Here is a 22772-nt window from a genome sequence, read left to right as displayed (position 1 = left end):
AAGGATCACATCCTGGAAATCAGGGATGGCTCTTAATAATGATGGACAGATCCTAGAAATCAGGGTTGGGAATCTGCTGAATCCTAGGAGTCAGATGATGGGAATTCCCAAATCAAGAACCCAGGGATGGATCTGAGAAATCAGCATGAGATTCTGGAAATCAAGGGCAGGAGTCAGCCAGATGCTGGAAATCAGGATTTGGAATCAGGGATGGGAACTGAGCAGATTAAAGATATCAGGGATGGATGCTAGAAATCAGACACTGGAACTGCCCAGATCCTAGAAATCAGTTACAGAGGCCATCTGGGTCCCTGGACTGTGGGTGGGAGCTCCACGCGTATCATAGAATCATAGATTCATAAAATATCAGGGTTGGAAGGGACCTCAGGAGGTCATCTAGTCCCCTGATCAATGCAGGACCAATTCCCAACTAAATCATCCCAGCCAGGGCTTTGCCAAGCCTGACCTTAAAAACCTCTAAGGAAGGAGTGACTTGATTGTGAGTCCCCAGGGAGCAGAGTACAGAGCTGGATTTCAGGACCATGAATACAGAATACAGCCCGCGCTTTGCTTGGACATCAGTAACTCCTCACCTGCTGATTGTACGTCTCAGGGCAACTCCACAGGCTCCCTTGTCTGTGATGAAAAGGCCTTAATGAGGAATAGTTGGAATCACATTATAAGTAGAGGGTGCTCAAAGTAGGAAAATTGAGCTCCTTATTGGAAACCCCAGCAGGAACCATCCTTCTACTGACAATCATTTGGCCAGGCAGCCATTAGTCCTTAAGAATATCATTAAGGATGTGAGTGTAACTATATATGTAATGTGTGCCTAGGTCCTCATAGAATTTCTACATGCTTGGGTCATCACAACTTTAACTGTAGCTTTAATAAAATTTGAAAAACAGACCAGGCCTTGTCCTTGCGAAATGTGTGTGTGGTCACTCCCTTTGGTCTTTATGTGTTCCTAAAAACTCTAAATCTGAAGCAAGTAGTCGAGGTGACTTTCACTCTGTGAGCTTGAAACTGTAGCCAACAGAGCCAAATCCATGTACAGAGTACAAAATTCACTTAAAATAAAATAAAAAGGCTACAGAAGGATGGCTATTGCAGAAGGGTGGATGGAGAGCTAGATGGATGGATACTGGGGATGGATAGATAAAATGGTAGATGAGAAGACTCCTGAGTATGGCAGAAGGACAGGTGGACAGATGATGGCGGGATACTGTGGAACAATGGATGGATGGCAGATGAGAAGGCAGACATGGATATTACAGAAGAATGGATGATGGATAAATATTGCAGAAGAAGGGATGGATGGATGATGGACAGATGTTGAAGCAGGATGGAGGGAGGGAGGGATCAGTTGAGCCTGCCATGAGATTTCCCTCCAGTCAGAAATTATGCTTTTATTTTCCCAGACTTCTGTCTCTGCCCTAGCCTTACAGATTCCATTCTATGTTTCTTCCCCGTGTTCTTTTTTAAATTCAAACGGACGTCCTTTGTGTTGGGATATGTTAGGATTAAGTAAAGACCTGGGAAGCTGCTGATGTGCTGACATGGCATTAGGGGATAAAGGCATAAGCAGGCAGTATTTCTTTGTTTGATACATAAGTTGCCATACTTTTCCCTTCCCTGTTGCTTGTAAGAATTGATAAACCTGCAACTGCGTGAAAAATGTAGTTTTCTAAACTAAGAATACCCTTTCCATAAAAGAAGGGTTATCTCCCCGTCCCTTCCTTTCCCAGCTACACAAGGAGCCCTGGGCCCCTTCCGCCTGCCCCTGAGAACAGCTGATTACGGGAATTTGTAGCAACAAATTACTGCAAAGAAATATATTTTCAAGGTAATGCTGTGAACAATAGACGGGTGGGAATACAAATCGTAAGGGTGTTTCTATTACTTAATAAAGGTTTTGGGGTGTTGTAACAGATGTAGGCGTTTACATACTAACTTAGATAAAAAGAGTGTGCTGAAACTAATCCAGTGCTTACTCCACAATTGGCTCCAGGGGAACAAGTATTGCAATAAAGAAGCCCGTACTCAAATCCACCTCTGGGTCAACCTGCTCCTTTTTCTCTAAGGGTTTACTGGCAACCCAGTGCATCCATATCTCATCAAACTTATGGGGATTTGCAGGAAGGGGATAAGAGGCTTTCCTATCTCGTAGCTTTCTGCTATGTTAGATCACGATTCCAACAGAAGACAGCTCACCTACTTACCAGATTAGTGCTCAGGGTCACCAGTGTTGTCAGTTGTTGGCTGTGTGTGTGTTTTCTGAGTGTGCTGCACTGGCTCTGACCAGACAGCCTGTACAACAGACTTCACTGAATTGTCCAAGAAGATCACAGACTCTGTTTATTGGAGAAGGCGCCTGGCCAGGTTTGTTGCCAACAGAGCGTGGTATTAGTGCTCTATACATGCTACAGGCAGGGCTGTCCCTACACATTGTGGTGCAGAAGCTGACTTGTGGGGCAGGGGGGAAACCGCCCCCCAGCACAAGCCGGCAGAGCGGAGCGGTTTGGGGCTGGGTCACTCTACTTCCTGCTGCCCAGTGATCGTAGTGCAGGCCTGACCCCACGCTCACGGGGCAGCGGGAAGTGGAGTGACAGAGCCCCAGCCTGCTCCGCTCTGGTCCCCTTGGCTCCCAGCCTTGGGACTTGGGGGCAGAGGGGAACCCACCCCCAGCACTCACTGGTGGTGTGGCTGGGAGCTGACGGAGTGGAGCAGGCTTGGGCCAGGTAGTTCCACTTCCAGGACATAGCTCAAGGGAAGGTGTGGAGTGGGGATGGGGATGGGGTGGAGCATGGGTGGGAAGAGGCAGGGCAGAGGCGAAGTAGGGGCAGGGGCAGATTTCCTGGCCGGCTCAGACGGCCGGGAAATTGGGTTGGGCACTGGAGAACACACAGCTGCATAGGGCCCCAGGAAATTTGAGTCAGTTTGGTACCCTCAATTTCCTGGTGCCCTACGCAGCTGCCTAGTTTGCGTATGGCTAAGGATGGCCCTGGCTACAGGTACACTAGCACAAGTGTGCCCATGACAATGGACTTAGCTCAGTGAGGGCCAGGAATTTCTCCTCCCCCCTCAGCCAGATAAGGACACCCCTTCTGTGAACCCCCCCCTTTTACACACTGATACAAACAAGTTACGTGTTGCCCCACTGGACGAGGTTAGTTACCCCCCTTTACTGTGTACCTATTGGTTCGATCAAAACATCTCTATCCATCATGCTGTCATCCTGACCTTATCTTTAGGAGGGGTCCCTCTATCACCTTCAGGGAGTGATCACCTTCAGAGGTGCCTGAATTAACTCCGTCTCTTGGCATCTCGACCAGGGGAGATCATCGGGGGATGGGAAGCCCGGTCTCACTCCAGATCCTACATGACCTTTGTGAAAATAGACAAGGAAAAGGAGAAATCAGGTGCAGAGGGTTCCTCATCCTGGAGGATGTGGTGGTGACGATGGCTCATTGTAACTGCAACCTAGGGTAAGAAATGCAGGATCCCCTGTCCCCAAGCCAGCCATTCTCCTAACCTGAGGCCAAGTAAAGCTGCCCCCTGCCCTGCAGTGAAAAGGCCCTGGAGCTCTGGCTTCTGAACATGCAAACTGAGTGCAAGACAGCGTCTACACATAATCACTTTAACGAAGTTAACGACCCATGACTAAATGCAGAGTATTGGCCTATCTGCAGCACCTGCATCCCCTTGTATTTCACAGCAAAATCAGCATGCTGCTGGGGGTCTACAACACTGAAATAGATGAACCAGGGAGGCAGAAGCTCTTGGTACCGCGCACATCCTATCACCGCGCCCCCATGACCACACACTGGTGCAGGCACCGCCCACATCCCATCACCCCACCCCCTATGACCTAACACTGCTGCAGGTACCACCTCCATCCCATCGCTCCTCCCCCAGTGACCTCACACTGCTGCAGGGGCCTCCCCTGTCCAATCAACCTTTCCCGAGTGACCTCACACTGCTGCATGTGCGACCTACTCTCATCATCCTCCACCAGCAGCGTGGGGGATGCCCCACTTGGTCCCATTCCCCCAGGACAGGCTGCAGCCTGCACGAGAGGTTTGATTTCCCTTCTCTCTCTTTGTCTCCCTTCACAGCTGAGGGATAAGGCCAAGCTGACCCAGACTGTGGGCACCATCCTCCTGTCCCAGGAGAAGGTGAAGAAGGGGGCAGTGTGCAGCGTAGCTGGCTGGGCCCAGACCAGTATCAAAACAAACAAAAAGCCCTCCCTGACCCTGCAGGAGGTGGAACTGACGGTCATGGGGAAATGTATGTGTCTATCTCAGCCCATTCTGCACTATGTCCTGTCCAAGATGCTGTGAGTGGGGGACCCCCAAGAGAGGAAGGCACCATTCCTGGTGAGTGTAGGACAGGGGCACCCGGGGCAAGGTGCTGCAAGAACAGGAGACTGACAAGGCTGGGCAGAAAGGGGAGAGTCAGAAACTGGCCAGATCCTAGAAATCAGGGATAGAGGCTAGAAATCAGGGAGAGGAACCAGGCAGATCTTTCAAATTAGGAAGGGATCCTTATAATTTGGGACAGGAACTGGAAATCAAGGACAGAAATAGGCTCGATGTTCAAAATGTTCTAGAAATCAAGGACAAGAATCAGCCATATCCTGGAGCTCAGGGATGGATCTTAACAGTGAGGGAGAGATCCTAGAAATCCAGTTTGGGAATCAACTGGCTCCTAGGAGAGAGATGATGGGAATTAATTAAAAAAAACAACCAGGGGTGGATCTGAGAAATCAGCAGGAAATCCTAGAATGCAAAGGCAGGAGTGAATGAGATGCTGGAAATCAGGATTCAGAATCCGGCATGGGAAATGAGCAGGTTAAAAAAATTGGGGATGGATGCTAGAAATCAGATACTGGAACTGGGCAGATCTGAAAAATCAGGGATAGGGGTCTGCTGGGTCCCTGGACCATGGAGTGGGAGCCCCAGGCTCGTCCTTGGAGTGATTTGACCGTGAGTCGTCCCCAGGAAGCAACGTAAGGAGCTGGATTTCAGGACTGTGAATACAGAATGCAGCCCGCCCTTTGCTTGGACATCAGTAACCCCGTGCCTGGTGTTTGCTTCTCAGGGCAACTCCGAGGCCCCTCCTGATCTGTAATGGGAAGGCCCAGGGCATAGTCTCCCATGGCAGCGGTGACAGGTCAACTCCCAGTGTGTTTACCAGGCTCTCCAAATACGTGTGCTGGATCAAGAACACTCTGCACAAACTGAAGCTTTAGAGAGGAGCGTCCATCTCCTCCAGCCTGACTGGAGATGTAGCTGGGTATTATGTAGGCATGGCTGGATGACTGGCTATTGCAGATGGATGGATGGATGTGTAGCCAATGATTTTAGTTTATTACTCACTTATAGTGTGATATTATTATTAGCTAACATGTGATGTCATATATAATCTCTGTATGCTGAATAGAATAAAGTTGTAGGCTCTTGTGGAGACTCCCCCTCCTCGAAATGTTAGCCAGCTTCACTCATTTCCAGGGCTATTGAACTATTATGGAAAGTTCATCTCACAGTTAGCTACACTGCTAAAACCACTTCACAAACTCCTTGAGCAGAACAAGACCTGGAAGTGGACTGAAGCCTGTGATGTTGCATTTTACAAAGCGAAGGATGCATTGCTAAATTCTGAAGTTCTGACGCACTTTGATCCATCCTTACCCCTACAGTTGGCCTGCGATGCATCGCCTTATGGAGTGGGAGCAGTCGTGTCACACATTATGCCTTTGGGAGAAGAGAGACCTATTGCTTTTGCTTCATGCATTCTAAGCAAACCAGAAACTAACTATGCTCAAATCGAACGTGAAGCATTGGGAATCATTTTTGGAATTCGGAAGTTTCATCAGTACCTGTTTGGACGAAAGCTTACTCTTCTCACAGACCATTGACTCCTGACTTCAATTTTTGGACCCCGCACAGACATTTCTCCATTAACCACTAGTCATATGCAATGTTGGGCATTGTTGCTTTCCACACATACATATGAGATCCAATATCGTAAATCCACTCTGCACGGCAATGCGGATGGTCTCTCAAGGCTACTTTTGCCAGTCAAATGTCAAGATATTGCCCAGAAGGAAATCTTTTACTTTGAACAGGTAGAGAACACACCCATCTCCACTATTCAGGTAAAGAAGACAACTTGAGTTGACCCTGTATTGTCCCAAGTTATGGACCTGGTGATGCATGGAACAACTCGACGAACCTCTCCAGTCTCACCCAACCTTGTTACCTACATGTCCAGGAGGACGGAGTTATCAATCCAATCTGGTTGTTTGTTGTGGGGGAGACGTGTCATTATCCCACCCCCACTGAGATCACAGATGTTAGAACAGCTACATTCTAGTCACTGTGGAATAGTGCACATGAAGGAAATTGCACAAAGCTATTTTTGGTGGCCGGGATTGGACAGTGCTATTGAAGAGAAGGCAAGAGCTTGTATGTCATGGCAGGGTGTGAGGAATGCACCCCAGTGGGCACCCCTACATCCTTGGGACTGGCCTGAAAAGCCATAGCAACGTATTCACGTTGACTTTGCTGGCCCACTTGAAGAAAGCACATTCTTGGTGGCAGTAGATGCCCATTCTAAATGGCCAGAAGTCTCTATAATGCAGTCCACTACTGCAGAGAGTACTATCAAAAAACTACAAGGACTCTTTAGTCGTTTCGGTCTGCCAGAACAACTTGTGAGTGACAACGGACAGCAGTTCGTCTCTCAGGAGTTTCAAAAGTTTATGAAGGCAAATGGGATACACCACATCACTTCAGCACCATATCATCCATCCACCAATGCATCAGCTGAAAGATTTGTGCAGACAATGAAACAAGCTTTGAAATCAGCAAGGGGACAGTTGCATCTGGACACCTTCTTACTAACCTACAGAAACACACCTCATGATACAACCAAGGCATCCCTGGTCTTTCTAATGATGGGACGACAGCTGTGCACTTGTTTTGATCTGCTGAAACCTTCTGAACCCAGACAGATTGTGCAACATCAGCAGCAAGGTCAAGTTATCATGCATGCACCCAGAGCAAAAGACTTCATGAACCTTTAGCCCGGGACAGCCGGTTTTGGCTCAGAATTATACTTTCTGGAGCTAAATGGGTCCCTGCCACTGTCATCGCTCAAACGGGACCTGTTTCCTACACAGTCCGGACTGCAGAGGAGCTCACCTGGCATCGACATGTAGATCAGCTGCTGCCCAGTCATACCAGTCCTCAGGACACATTTTCAATTGAGTTGCCTGACTTCACCACCTCCAGTGAGACACCGAATCAAGAGTCACCTGTTCCTGACTGTCCCACTCCATTACTGCCAGGGGCAGAGATACCCCTCTGCCCGGCACCAGCTGATACCCCATCCTCACCACTTTGCCCTACAAACTCTGAGCCCATTGTCAGGCCCGTGCTCAAGGCACTTCCGGGTGCAACAACACCAGAAGTCCGTCGTAATCCACCTAGAGACAGAAGGCCTCCTCGTCGGCTGGATCTTTAGCTAGGCTGAACCCATGGTTACGAGGCAAAATAATCCCCGGGGGTTAGCCGGGAATGGAGGCAGTCTACCCTCCTTGTCTAATTAGTGTTTGTTTTATTTAGGGGATGTTCTTATTAAGAGGGGAGGAATATGTTGTGTATTTGGTTGTCAAGGTAATAGAATCTTGTGTTGCTATGGCAACTGAGTCAGATTATTAGGGTGTAGCCCAGCCTGTTTGGCTGGCTGTTGGTTACTTCTGTGTGTAGCAATAAGTGGCTGCTCCAAAGTTTACAGCTCTGTGTCTACAGTGATTTCTTCCTAAAACAGTTTTCCCCAAGGATATAACACTTACAGTTGGTATTGCTACTTCCATCTTTTCATGTTCTCTGTATGTATAAATATCTTCCTGTTGTATGTTCCATTCTATGCATCCGATGAAGTGGGCTGTAGCCCACGAAAGCTTATGCTCAAATAAATTTGTTAGACTCTAAGGTGCCATAATTATCCTGTTCTTTTTGTGGATACAGACTAACATGGCTGCTACTCTGAAACCTGGATCGTTAAAGTCCGCTTCCCTCCCCACCATCTGCCCTTTTAACTTGTTAATTTCACAGGCTGGTTTGTGTCCTCTGGAATCAACACAGAATTCTATGAAATTCCATCCCTGTGAGTGTTTCCTTCCCTCCTGGATCTCTGTCAATCAGGAGAGGGGAGCCCCCCTCTCCACAATTGGCTCCACTCAGTGGTTAAACCCGGCAGTCTGAGCTGTCTGTCAGACCAGGGCAATAGGAAAAACAAATCACTAGCTGCATCTCCTTCTGCTGTCAGTGGCAATGGGGAATGCAAGACGGGATCTTTCCTCTCTGGAGGACACCGGCTCTGATGAGGACCCAGGTCTGAGGGACAGACTGGCTCAGCGGGCAGGGAACGTTACTGCATCTCACCCGAGGCCTGGAATCCACAGGTCCAGGCCTGCACTAAGTTGCTCTTTGTAAATCTCCATCTGCAACACCATCCTGAACTGTGTCCCCTCCCGCTCCTGTGAATGAGGAGGCTGATGTGTAACCTCAATTGGAGAGCATTTGCCACATTGACCAACAGACCAGCATGGGGGTGAAGGGACGTCCCATGGGCTGCAGAGCTGCCAGAGCTCGGATCTATGTAGGCCGGGCTCCAGCTTTGCATGGCCCCAGCTGTGCAGCACTCCAGGCTGTGGGTCATTCCTCACCAAGTGGCCTTATCTCCGGCATCTTGAATGCGAGAAAGAAGGAACCACAGCGCCTGCATGATGACCCTGAGGTTTCTGAGGGTCTCAGCCAGGACCCACATCCGTCCCCCACAGGTCTGTGCATGTTACATGGGCTTTCTGAGGGGTGCAACCTCTCCATTTCCTGCTCCCTCGGCTCTGCCTATAGAGGGAGAGGCATCACCCCAGATGGACCTGATTCAGCCCCACCGTGCAGGAGCTAATCTGTGGCAAGCAGACCCAAATGTCAGTCCTCCCATGATTCTGAGCGAGACACATCTGGGCCAGGCCAAGCCAAGCCACGGCCTCTAGCTCTGGGGCTCCCAAGGCTGGCTTCTGGGGCCAGGCCTGCCGCTGGGCACCTTTCCCGGGGTCATGGGCTGCTGGACTCCAGCTGCCCTGGATCATTGCTGCGACCTCAGCAAACACCTCCCATCACTGTCCAGGGTGTGCCAGGAGCCACTGTGAAGCCGGCTTCCCATCTGGAACCAATTTTCATTACCTGTGTGCAGGACAGAGGAATTCAGATTGGAGCAGAGCAGGGAAGGGCTGTGAGGGCGCCCAGGGGACTGGAGAGCAGGTCTGATGAGAGGAGAGTGAATGTGCTGGGCTGGATTAGCCTAAGACTCAGGCTGAGATGGGGTCTGATTACTCTCTATATTGGTGGTGTGGAGGGTGCAGGGTTTGTGGAACATCAGTCTATCTTCTATGAGGAGAGGGGCCTGCAGAGTTTGGATGGCCTCCACCTCAGAAGAGGACTGTCATAAACAGACAGTTAAGGGTTAATGCCTCTTTTACCTGTAAAGGGTTAAGAAGTTCACCTAGCCTAGCTGACACTTGACCAGAGGAACCAATGGGGGAACAAGATGTTTCAAAAGGAAGGAGGGAAGTTTCCTTTGTTTAGAGTCAGTTTCAGTTTTGGCCAGAGTGGGAAAGATCAAGGAACCAGCCTCTTATCATAGTGAGTATTAAGGAAGTAACTAAATAGGTTTATGTTTATTTTCTTTTTGTAACTTGCCTTCTTTTTTAAGAACCTGATTGATTTTTCCAAGGAGATTGGATCTGGACTCACCAGGGATTGGTGGGGGGAAGGAGTAATTCTTCCTTGTGTTAAGATCCAAGGAGTTTGGATCGGTGTTCACCAGGGAATTGGTAGAGGAGTCTCTCAAGGCTACCCAGGGAGGGGAAGGTTTTCCAAATGACTCAAATATTTGGATGGTGGCAGCATATTGATCTAAGCTGGCAATCAAGCTTAGGAGGTTCACATGCAGGTCCCCACATCTATACTCTAAGGTTCAGAGTGAGGGTGAAACCTATGACAGGGACCAATCTCCATGGGGACAGGCCAGCTAGAGAAGTCAAGGGAGGGCTAAACTAATGGGCCAAGGGGAGGGTAAAATGGTGAAGAAATGAGCTCTCAGCAAAAATCAAGAACAAAATTAATCCAGGAACCCCAATTAAATGAAGAGAAGGAATTGTTGACTTGCCTCTGCCCCAGTGCGAGGAGTCTGGGGAACAAACATGAGGAATTGGAATTGCTCCTCCAGAACCATCAGTTTGGTGGAGCAGGTGTGACTGGAACCTGGTGGGATGATTCCCATGACTGGACAGTTAAAATCCATGATTACCAGCTAGTCAGGAAGGATCAAGTGGAGAAAAGGGGAGGGGACGTGCACTCAGTGTCAAAAATGTGATGTGCCCTAGCTCCCAGCTTAGCACATTAACCACAAGCCCAGCCTTCCCCTGCGGGGTTAATTCCCACCTGGGCCTGGCAGAGGCAGCAGCTGCTCTGGATTTCACAGCTCGGGTTGATCGCTCAGTGCCTGAAACACTATTTTTTTATAACTTCATTTTTATTCATTGCTGGCAATGGAGCAGAGAGCGAAATGCAACAGGCCGCGCAGCAGGATGGGGCAGGGAAGGGGGGAAAGAGGCGATCAGCACTGGGGATTGATCTGCAATCAGTTCAGTGCAGCCTTCTCTGCGTTCCCGTCCCACTGGCCTCGCCAGCACTGGGAACAGGTGTGTTTGGAAGGAGTGGTGGCCAGCCCAATGAACCAACCCATGGGATAGGTCCTGTGAGGCCAGGGCGGGCTGCACTTTTCACAGGCTTTAACAGGTCAGGTACCAATGAAGATCCCCCAATAAATGGTCACTTGACCAGCTGACATGGCAGGGAGCTACAAACCACCGGATCTATCCCAGGGTTTGGCTTTTGTCCGTTACCCCAGGGAAAATAAACCACCTGTTTCCCTAGCAAAGAAGCAACTTAACTCCAGATAGGAGCTGGTCTTGAACGTGGTTCCCCTAGTCCCACTGCCTTGATCTTCATGGGCTGAGCACTGCCTGAGTGGAGTGATGGTGGTAGTGGGGGAGTATTCTGGGGAGTGGAGGGAGGGCTCAGCCAATCTGCAAAACAGGCCCTACATCTAGGCATCACCAAAGGACAGAAGCGGCGCAGCTCCAGCCCCCACAGCTATTCCTGGCTTGGCTCAGGGCTGTAGCCTCCTCATCGTCACCCGTATCCAGGGGATGAAGGTGGAGACTTTCGTGTACACCCCGGGAGGGGTGGGAGGCCCCCAGGAGACGATGCCCTGGGCTATTTTCCCACACACCAGGGGGCCTCCAGAATCGCCCTGTGAAATAAAACAAACCACAGATGGAGAACAGCTCAGGGAGTAATTTCCCCCTGATGCACAGCTCAGTGACAGCCCCCTATGTCCGCCCAGTCTCTGCTCGGCTCCGCCAAGGCCCAGCTGGTATCAGTCCCCACACCCCTACCCCTAGAGCTGGTCTCTGCCACCCCTGGAAGAAAACCCAATATTTTCCCATTCATTTGTACAGCACCAAACACAGTGGGGCCTGATTGCTGACCGCCACTCATAGGCCTGATTGCAAAACCAACAGCCTCATTAATAATAACAATTTATCAAAGATGCTTGAAGACAGGAGGAGATTCACCTTCCAAGAGTCTTTGCCCATCTTTGGATCCCCCACACACATCATGGTGGAAGCGTTATAGTCACAATATGGCCAATCAGGGTTCCTTAGACATGCGGCATGCGGCATCACCACCACGTCCACCTCCTGAAGCCTGGCCGGGGACGATTTACAATCTGTGCTAGTGTAGCCCCATCCGGCGACACTGCACACAGCCCCTGGCTTTACTCTCTTGCCGGCGCAGGGCAGGGCGACGGTATCGACCCATCTGTTCAGCTTCGCTTTCTTCGCCAGCTGAGACACAAGAATGATGAAGATCAATGTGAGGGTCACACTCAAGGACACAGAGACGCACCCCAATACCCAGAAACACTCAAAGCCATAACTGAGAGGTCACTGGGGATCAGGGGATGGGATAGGGGCGATACCTGAAGCTGTGTGAGGTAACTGGGGGTGGTGTGATGGAATGGGGGTCTTACTTGCAGCAGCATGATGTCATTGTTCCGGGTGGTCTTGTTGTACTGGGGGTGGGGGATCTGGTGGCACACGGGGATCTCTTGTTGGCTCTGTTCCTGTTGTCTAATGTTATGGGCTCCCAGAATGACAGTGATCTCACTGAAAAAGCCAAGAGCAATACATGGTGCATCAGGGGCAGAAGCGTACATGAGGAGGGGGAGAGGCACATGTGGGTCCAACTCATGAACAGTGATATGGGGAGGACAGGGCAGCCGGGGATCTCAGTCTGTGATCTCATACTCAGCTTTCGGCTTCAGGGCTGGGAAATAGCACAGGGGACTTTTCCGCTCTAGGAGGCACTGGCTGCAGCACAAAGACCCTGCCCAGTGGTGTTGGGGTCCCAGCCTGTGTCTCTACCAGCCCCTCGTGTTGTTCCTCTGAGCTCCTTCACGTCCCACAGTCCTCCTGCCTCCTGGGTCTCAGCTCCTCCCCACCCCCGGCTAGATCCAGATGGGGTCTATGCCAGCTCCTCCCAGCCCAGAGCCCTGCAGAGCTGTCCTGGGGCTGTGACTCTCTCCCTGCCCAGATCTGGGCAATGGGCCAGAACCCAGCTGGTGTCAATGGCCGTAGCTCCACTGATTTACACAGCATTGGATCTGGACCATGGTTTGCAGAGGCCCCTAGAGACACACTGACACCCCTTGACCGGATCAGACCCTGGGCTCTGCTCTCCCAGCCTGTCCTGCTAACTACTCCTTCCCTGCCAGCTACGACGGCACCAGAGCTCCCGGTTCCCCTATCGCCCTCTAACCCTGACCTGCCCCGACATCCCCAGTACAGAGGCGCATACTCTCCCTTGCAGTGAGCAGCTGTCAGCACGAAGTTCTTCGATATCAGGAACCCTCCACAGACAGATGTCTTCCCTTTGCGTTGTATTTCCAGATAGGCCATGTAGGGTCTGGAGTGGGGCTGGGCTTCCCAACCCCCGATGATCTCACCTGGGGAGAGACCAGGTTCATAGAAAGAGCCACATCATCTCCCTGGGGCGGGCTGGGACTGAGCTCCTCATCCCTAAGGGGAGTCTCTACAACCTCCTCCCACCCCCTCTGATGCTCTCCTTGGGGGATCGCTGTGCCTGGAACTCTGCCCCCTGCTCAGTTCTCCCCCAGACTGGACACCCCATGAGGCCGGAGGGTAAATCTAAAGCTCTGACCTCGCTGTGTGGAGAACGCACCAGGAGTGGGTCAGTAATCGCACTCCTGGTGTTAACAGCTTTGGGGGGTGAAGTCACCCCAGATTAAGCCAGGCAGCACCTGGAAGGGCGCAGACAGGTCCCTTGTGGATACTTCTTCTCCATCAATCCACAGTCACCAGCCAGGGCTGCTCCCAGACTGACCTGCCAAACTTTTTAGGAACATTATTTTTTCTCAGAAAACCTTGTCTCAAACCCATCTGAATTATTGTGGTGAAACTGATTCTTTCCCCCAGTGTTAGGTAATATTTAGGTGAAAAATTAAAAGTATCACTTTGGGTTTTTTCCCATGGAAAATAAAAAATGTTTTGTGATCCCTTCTGAAGAAGTCTCCAGCCGGGTGGGTGAGTGTGTTGGAAAATCCCAACTTTAACAAATTGCCATTATTTGCAAGAGGGTGGCAAATAAAGCGAGATCCACCACTTATTATGCCAAGGGCTGCACAGAAACTAACTGAGATCAGGGGCTCCCTTGCTCCAGGCCTTTCACTGACCTAGGCAGCGTCCTGACACAAACTGAATTATTCTTCACTTTGTACAGATAGGGAAACTGAGGCCTAGGGAGATTGTTTGTAAACCTGCCTATGGGATTTCGGTGACCATCCTCTAACCACAGAAATCCCTGTCCACAGAGATCCTGGGCAGATCTGGGAACTGGTCCCAGATTTCTTGGGTCCAAGCCCAGTGGCCCAGCCCCATGGCCCATCTCCCTATCTGGGACACAGATTGGCAGTGGGGTCCCAAAGGAGCCTGTGGAGGCTGGCCCACCCAACTCCTTGTGCTGTTGTGAAAGCCCCAGCAGCACTCAGGAGAGGATACATCGTTTGACACAGGTGCCTGGCCCCAGCAGAAGCAAGGGGGAGACCCCAAACGCTGTCCACAGCTCCCCATATGGGGTGAGGTCACGCTCCCCACAGCCTTGATTCCCTCCCACCCAAGTCACCAGCCTGAGGCCCAGGGGGAAGGCGAAAAGCCACGGGAAGCAGGACGAAGAACAAGAACTGCATTGTCAGAGACATCTAGGGATGGGCACAGAGCCTCTGCCTGAGCCCCCCTGGGGGTTATAAGGACCAGAGGTGGGAAGGGGAGGGCAGAGCCTGGCAACCACAGGAACATGAACCCTGCTGTCCAGAAACTCTCACCCCAGGTAGACAAAGGGTGGAGACACTGACTGAAGAAGCCTCCAGCCACAGCTGTGCCCACATCAGGATGGGGGGGTTTCCTCCCTGCTCTGGTGCCCACCCAGCCTGGTGGCGGATATGGTTAACCCTGCTCCCCCCTACTACAGGTGTAAGAAACACCCCTGTGCTTCTCTGCAAATAGATACCCAGACCCATAGATTTCAAGGACAGGAGGGACCATTGTGACTTCCAACCTGATCCCCGGTAGACACCCCAGAGCTAGAACCCACTCAGCAACTCCTGCCTCCACCACGGCCCTGGGTCAGTTGTTCCCATGACTCCATGTTTAATGTTTGCATGTTAGTCTCAGCCAGACCTTTTCTAACTCCATCTCCTGGCCACTGGGTCTTGTCCTGCTTTGGCCAGAGAGGCTGAAGAGACCTTGCTCTCAAAACCCCCACCCCATAGAGTTTCCTACAGAGGGAGCCAAGTCCCCTCTTCATCTCCAAAACCCTCTGGAGATCACTCTCCTTGAAGCTCTCCCCACCAGCTTGGTCTTGTAGCACTTTTCAATTTGCCAAAGTCCTGCTAAAGATGTGGACATTAGAGCTGGACAAAATCTCCACTCATGGTCCCACAAGGGACAAATCTAGAGGTGACCCCACCTCCTTGCTGCTACTGAATATCCCCTGGTTTATGCACCCAAGGATGGTACCTGCCTGCTTAGCTCCAGCATTCCACTGAAATCTCCTGTTTGGATGGGTTCCACCATGCTCCCTTTCAGAGCCCCTGCTCTCCAGGACACAGCTCCCATCCTGCCAGCGTGAATAACATCCCTTCTCCCTCAATGTTTGACCTAGCATTGGGCTGGATTCATGTGCAGGTCTAATTGCACCAGACTCACCAGGTGACCCAGGTAGCTCTGTAGTTTGGAAACGTCCTCCACCTCACCTATCCTTGTGTTCTCTGCAGACCTTGCCAGCAACAATTTACATGAACTTCCAGATCATTGATAAAGATACTGAATAACCTCAGGCCCAGAACAGAGCCTGGAGGCCACCAGCAACACACCAGTGGATGCTGATTCCCCATTGAGGATCATATTTTGAGGAGAATCAGTTGGCCCATTTTGGAACCATGTTGAATCTTTAGAGAGCTAATTTCTCAATATGAATGTTGTGTGGTAGTTGGGCAAACTCGCTATTGGAATCCACATATATATTACAATAGCATGGTCACCTAATGAACCAGATTTTAAGGTTGCTCAGAAATGACAGAATGGTCATTGAACATGATCTGTTCTCCATGAACTCACGTTGACTGGAGTTAACTCTGTTTCCATCCTTTAGTATCTGCCTATTGGCAGATCCAATCTCAGCCCTTCCATTATTTGGCTCTGGGTACCTCTCTTGGAATTGCTATGTCTGATGAATGAGATGTGTGATCTACCCATCCAGATATCAGTGTCACTGTCAAACAGAGGTGGGCAAACTACAGCCCAGTGGCCAATCTGGCCCTCCAGACATTTTAATCTGGCCCTCGAGCTCCCGCTGAAAAGGGGATCTGGGGTTTGTCCCACCCCGTTGCTCCAGTTGAGGAGTGGAATCAGGGTCTTGCCCCACTCTGGACGACTCCCAGGAGCAGGGTCCTGACCCCACTCCGGTCCTACGCATAGGGGCTGCCAAGGGGCTCGGCATATTGCCCTCACCCCAAGCGCCGCCCCTGCAGTTCCCATTGGCCAGCCTGCACACAGGGCAGCGCGCAGAACCACCTGGCCATGCCTCTGCATGGGAGCCAGAGCAGGGACGTGCCTCTGTTTCTGAGAGCTGCTTGAGATAAGCACCATCCGGAGCCTGCCCCCCGACCTCCTCCCATGCCCCAACCCCCTTGCCCCAGCTCTGATCCCTCTCCTGCCCTCCAAACCCCTCAGTCCCAGCCCAGAGCACCCTCCTGCACCCCCAACACCTCATCCCCAGCCTCACCCAGATCCCGCAACCCCAGCAGGAGCCCTCACGCCCACCTGCACCCAACCACCAATTTCATGACCATTCATGGCCCACCATACAATTTCCATACCCAGATGTGTCCCTTGAGCCAAAAACATTGCCGACCCCTGATCTAAAGCAATTCTAAAACCTCTCTGAATCAATTCATAATCAATATACATGCATGAATACCCAACTGAGTCCATTTAAATTCACTTCAGTTGGTGCCGTGTTTCTAGATCTACCCATGCCCACATAACCACCTGTAGATCCCTTCTAGATTGGTTCACATCCTTGTACATCCGTCATTTCACCCTACCAGTGCTGGACCAACCTGCTGTTTGGAATCTGCTGGTAGCTACAGGAGCCTGGAACAGTGACAGCAGCACAGATGTGTCCAAGAGGGGAAAGGTCCCACATTTCATTCTGTACCCCTAGAACCAGCCAATCCCCTGCCATGGAGCTGTATCAGAGCTAGCCCACCCACCCCTCTAGAGGGAAGTCCCCAAATCCATTCCCCACTCCCCTAAACCAGCCTGTCCCCCATCCCAGGGCTGCTCTTACTCTCACCAATGCTGCCTAGGGAGGCAAAATCCCTTTCCCGGCTTTACAGCACAGGCTCTGGTCAGTTTTGCCCCAACGGTGCATGGGAGCTCATGGCGTTGCTTGTTCACTGTAGCCCCCTAGATCCTTTGTGGAGCCCCAGTTCTCCAGGACACAGTCCCGGACCAGGGGAGGTGGCCGCATCCCTGGGGCTGGGAGGGAGAACACTGCGTCGGCTGGATTCTCACTGCTGGGGTGTGACTGGGCCCAGCTCAGCAAGCGCCTCAGCTCGCTCCCTGCACCTGCCCTGGCTCTGTCAGCATTGACCGCTCTGCCCGGCGCTGTGACACCCGCAGGTCTGATGGCAGCTTGAGCTGGGACCCTGGGGTGACTCTGGTTCCTGGTGTCCAACCTGAGCCAGGGAGCCTGTCCAGGCTCTCAGATGCCCAGAGCTGCATTGTGCTGGGCACTGTACAGTGTTTATTAGGTGTATTATGGTAGCGCCTAGAAGACCCAGTCATGGCAATGGATCCCATTGCCACTGCACATGACTGGTTAGGTGTATCACAGTAGCACCTAGGTGGACTCCCAGCTATGGCCCAGGACCCCACCATGCCAGGCGCTGTACAAACACAAAACACAGTGATGGCCCCGTCCCCAGTTGCTCACAGTCTAGGTATCGGACAAGAGAAAACAAGTAACTACAGACAGGCTGACGGGGAAGAACCAAGGGAACAATGAGATGACACTAACAGGCATCGGCAGAGGGTGCCATGTTCCGGTCTGTGGATCCCTGCTGCACTGGGCTCGGTTTGACAGGTATTTTCTTTGCAGGGGAGCTGGTGCAAACAGCAATGGTGTCTGTCCCTTGCCTGAACAGCCCTTGATTAGAGTCGGTTCGGGGGTGGGGGAGGCGAGGACACACACAGAGGCTTTTTGGGATCAGGCCTTGAGATCTGGGCTGAGATGCCTGATGGAGGGACTGGCCTGCCACCTGTTTGTGACCCCTCTGTCCCCAGACAAGTGCAGAGTGGACGAGGAATGATGTGCAAGGGAAACTAAGAATACTCTGGTACCGATTTCTCCTCCAGTGGCCTAAAGCACAATCCTGTTAGCTGGGTGTCAGCAGTGGGATAGCAGAGTCAGTATCAGACACACAGTGATTTGCTTTTACACTTGTGATTTTCCTTGTCTTTCTAGCAGATCCAGCATGAATTACTCAAACCCAAGGGGTGAATTCCCCACTGGGCCCAAACCTTGGTTACACCTGCTAGGTACAAGTTAGCTGGGAGTCCGAGGCCCCTTCCCAGAAAGGCACACTGTTTTGAAACTTTGTTTTTATTCATTGCTGGCTAAGGAGTCATGAGCAAAATATACCAGGCCGCGCGGCAGGGCAGAGCAGGACAGGGCAGGATAGGGAAGTTAAAAGAAGGCACTCAGAGTTGTCATTTCAGCTGAAATCAGTTCAGTGCATAATTTCCTAATTTCCCTTCCCATGAACAAACTCCTACTCCCCTTGTCGGCACTGGGAACAGGTGTCTTTGGAACAGGCAGTGGCTACCCCTGAGGGAAATAACGTGGAAAAGGCCCAGTGAGGACAGGGCAGGCTGCAGTTTTAATAGGAGTTAGCAGGTCAGGTAATGACAAGAATCTCCCATAAATGGTCACTCAACCAGCTGACATGTGCGAAGGCTACAAACTGCCGGGTCTGCCCCAGGGTTTGGCTTGTGTCCGTTACCCCAGGGGAAATAAACCAGCTGATTCCCTAGCGAAGACGCAGCCTAAGGGCCTGGGTTGGGATTGCCAGGGGAGCTGAGGGAGTTAGAACTGAACATGGCTTCTAAGTTTCCCTGGCTCCCTGCCTTGCTGCTCATAGGTTGGGCACTGCCTGAAAGCAGCAATGTCTGGAGTAGGGGAAATCAGCCTGGGGCGCTCAGGCAGCGATCTGAGAGTCCTTCATTCCGCTTGTCCCCTGGGTCTCAGCTCCCCTCCAGCCAGGGGACCCCTCCCAGCTGGATCCAGACAGGGCCTCATGCCAGCTCCACAAGCTCAGAGCCCTGCAGAGCTGTCCTGGGGCTGCGAGCCCTTCCATTCCCCATGTCGGCAATGGGGCAGACCTCAACTGGTGTCACTGACCCTAACCCCATTGGGATCAATGGGCCAGACCCCAGCTGGTGTCACTGGCCATAGCCACATTGACTCACCCAGCGCTGGATCTGGACCATGGTTTGCAGAGTCCCCTAGGGACGTGCTGACGCCCCCTGAGCAGATCATATCCCTGGAATCTGCTCTCCCAGCCTGTCCTGCTAACTGCTCCTTCCCTACAACCTATGACTGCTCCAGAGCTCCTGGCTCCCCCGTCACCTGCTAACCCCGACCTGCCCCAACATCCCCAGCACAGAGGCACTTACTCTCCATTGCAGTGAGCAGCCGTCAGCACAAGGTTCTCCTACACCAGCAACCCTGCCCATCGTATACCCAGATAGGCCATGCAGGGTCTGAAGTGGGGCTGGGCTTTCTGTTGCCCAGTGATCTCTCCTGGGGGCAGGGCCGTCCTCAGGCACCAGTGGAGGAAGCCTATGCCTAGGGCGGCACATGCTAAGGGGCGGCATTCCCTCCATTCTTGGGGCAGCACAGAAAGGGTTTTGCTTTTTTTTAATTTATTTTTATTTTTTTTGCTTCTGCAGTTCGAGCAGCAATCCAGTGGCTTTTTTCTTTTTTGCTTGGAGTGACAAAAAATGGTAGAGCTGGCCCTGCCTGGGGGGACACCAGGTTCATCTAAAGAGCCCCGTCATCTCCCCGGGCCAGGCTATGACCGAGCTCCCCATCCCAAAGGGGAGTCCCCACAGTCTCAACTCACCTCCTGTGATGCTCTCACTGGGGGATCCCTGTGCCTGGAACCCTGCCCCCTCCTCCACTCTGCCCCGCACTGGACACCCCTTGGGGCCGACAGGTAAATCTAAATCTCTGACCTCACTGGGTGGAGAATCAGTGCCAAATGCACCAGGAGTGGGTCAGTAATCGCACTGTCTTGAGTTAACAGTGCTGAGGATCAGTCTCACCCGGAACACCAATGACACGTCCCCTGCTGATGTTTCACCTCCTCCACCGACCCCCAGTGACAAGCCAGGGCTGCTCCAAAGCTGCCCCTCCAAACTGTTTTTGTACAGAAATTCAGATTTTCCCAAAAGGCGTCTCCTTGCCTCAAACATTTTGGCATTTTTCTTGGAAAACTGATTATTTCCCCCCGGTTTTTGGCACTTTTCAGCTGAAACTTTGTAACTTTTTAGTCACTAAAACAATTTTAATTTTGGTCACACTACAGACTAAGATGGAGTGGCAAGGTATGCAAGGGAAACATGCCCCCCCCATCTGTTTAGCCCTGCTGTCTTCACTCTCCTTCAGCCATTACTGCTTTCATTTCTGCGAACGTTCCTCAGATTGCCAGGCTCTATGGTAACATTATGCACACCTGGCCCACAAATGTGAACTAAATACTGATCCCTAAAGAAGCACTGGGAGGAGAAACTAGGCCAATTATTTTCTGCTAACCAAATGGAAAGAAATCATAACCAGTGCTCTGAACCGCTCCTTGGAGCTACATTAAAGATTAATTCCACAGGAATTATATGGAGGAGGCATTGGACCTCTCTTCACCTGTTCAATGCAGGTGCTGCTAAGTCAGCTGTGAGTAGCAGGTGCTGACTTACCCCTCATGCTCATAGACCGGTGAGCTTTGGGCGGAACTGAAGGGGACAGTGGGTTTTTTTTTCTCCTGTCAAATAATATTAAACATGTACCACCAAAACGGAAATTCCAAAAACAACCAGCAATCGAAGATTAGAGCACAGACATCCTAAGCTTGGCTACCATGAAAAGAGCTACAGGCTGTTACAGAGCTTCCCAAGCAATGTTGTTAGAGGTATGAGATGCTCTCCTGGAAGTATCTGATCATCCTATCAAATGCAGGGGCCCACCTCAACTCCCCTCTTCCCTACCCACTTCCATCCGCTCCCTTTATCTATCCCTCTCATTTGAATTTCGCTTCTAGCCTTTATCTTACTTTAATAATTTTTCTTTAACTAGTTGGATTTTTATAACGCATATTTTGTTTGTAAATTGTGGACTACATAAGGGATTGATATTCTGACCATTCATACTACAGATAACGAATGTTTCAAGCCCAGCTAAGGTGAGGCAGCAAAGACTTAATATCTTATGAGGTGTTTATGCATTATGAGAAGTTTATGTTTATTTTTCTGCTTGTTTTCTCACTCTCTATGTATCTTTTAAAAATTAATAAAAAGTTACTAGAAAAACAAATTACTTTGGGGGTTTTCAACAAAAAGTCAAAATTTCCAAGGGAAAAACTTTTCCAACCAACTCTGAAACGTCTCAGCCCAGGTGGATGAAGTCAGACCTAGACAATTGGCGTAAAGACGTCAGGGTGGCAGGGACAGGAGGGGGGAAGAGCTGGTGAAGCCAAAGGACAAGGTAGGCAGAAGAATAAAAGGGGATAAACTGGGCAGGGATAGATGGAGGTGGAAGTGAGAAGGTCTCTAACCATCAGAGGGATGTAGGAATTAGGAATTGCCAGACTGTGTGGTTTATTTTAACCCTGTGCCAATGCACGGCTTGAGGCACTTGTATGGGTTGAAGGCTGGTTCGCTGAGGTTAACTGGCCCCTGGGAAGCTTCTGACGTTTTTGCCAGGTTTAAATCAATATCAGGGCAGCCACAGGCCGAGCTGAACCGGTTAAACCACAGATGTGGTTTGAAATCAGGTTGGTTAAAGCAACACAAGTCTGTGTGCAGCTCACATCTGAATGTTTTAACACATGACTCAGGGCTGCTAGTTTGAGGTCCATATGAACGAGGCTGTTTGGACAGTCTGTCGCTGTTATTCGCATATGGTGCCACCAACCCAGATGAAAGCCCCGTTGTGCCGGGTGCTGCACAGACCCTCCAGGAAAGTCAGTCCCTTCCCTAAAGAGCTTCAATTTAAAATGACATCACACACAAAGGAAGAAAGAGCTAGAACCCAGAAGTCCTGACTGCCTCCCCTTGAGCTCCACTCTAATCACTTGACCCTACTCCCAAGTGGAGGGTAGAACTCAGGAGTCTTGGCTCCTAGCACCTACTAAAGATACCCCTGTGTCTCTCTTCTGCTCTCAAGCTCTCTGTGTAACTCAGGGGCTTTATCTGAGCTCCAGCTCCACCACCTGACTCCTTCATTCCCACCTCCAAACTCTTCACTAGCCAGGTCCTGTGAGCCAGCAGTCACCCTGGGAGACACATCTTACTCTGGAGAGGATCCAGAATTTCAAAACAGCCCAGAGAGCTCCTGGCTCCACACCCCAGGATCCCTGACCCCCACACACACACTCACCAGCCCCAGCCCTGGGGGGCAGGAGAAAGGCCACAGGCAGCAGGATCAGGATCAGCATCGTCACCATCTGGGAGAAGTGACAGTGCTCATGCCTCAGCCATGGGGGATTTATAGAGTCAGCAGGAAACCACAGATCACACACTTTCTCCCCTTGTGAGGAGCTCGGACCACGCAGGCGCCCTCAGAAACCTCAGCAATACTCCACTGACACATGGGGGGCACGAGAGAGGGAGCTGGTGGCAGGAGAACAGCCTCTCTCACCCCATCCCAGAACATCTGGGAGCAGGGGCTCCTGGGTCCTGCCTGGAGCCCAGCACACCTGGTGCCAGGCTC

The 22772-nt window shown here is 51.2% G+C and overlaps 1 protein-coding gene across 1 annotated transcript; it reads right to left on the bottom strand.

The window, feature by feature from the left end:
* Window positions 1-10589: 10589 nt before the first annotated feature.
* LOC127031564 (granzyme H-like) lies at window positions 10590-22550 on the bottom strand. The gene is made up of 5 exons (XM_050918495.1): window positions 22440-22550; window positions 13002-13149; window positions 12175-12310; window positions 11717-11989; window positions 10590-11391 (listed from the first exon to the last, which is right to left on the bottom strand). Exons 1-5 carry the CDS (start codon window positions 22504-22506, stop codon window positions 11248-11250), a joined length of 768 nt encoding a protein of 255 aa, XP_050774452.1. The 5' UTR covers window positions 22507-22550; the 3' UTR covers window positions 10590-11247.
* Between the last annotated feature and the right edge of the window lie 222 nt (window positions 22551-22772).

The sequence above is a fragment of the Gopherus flavomarginatus genome, chromosome 11 (genome assembly GCF_025201925.1).
Source record: "Gopherus flavomarginatus isolate rGopFla2 chromosome 11, rGopFla2.mat.asm, whole genome shotgun sequence".
NCBI lineage: Eukaryota > Metazoa > Chordata > Testudines > Testudinidae > Gopherus > Gopherus flavomarginatus.
The sequence above is the reverse complement of the archived record's forward strand: the minus strand, read 5'-3'. Positions and strand labels throughout refer to the sequence as shown.

Coding starts and splice junctions, on each gene's coding strand:
- LOC127031564 (XM_050918495.1), bottom strand. CDS start 22,506: ATGGTGACGATGCTGATCCTGATCCTGCTGCCTGTGGCCTTTCTCCTG. Junction 12,311..13,001: donor GCTGCTCACTGCAAGGGAGA/GTATGCGCCTCT, acceptor TGGCTTTTTCAG/TGAGATCACTGTCATTCTGG. Junction 11,392..11,716: donor TGGGCAAAGACTCTTGGAAG/GTGAATCTCCTC, acceptor TTTATTTCACAG/GGCGATTCTGGAGGCCCCCT.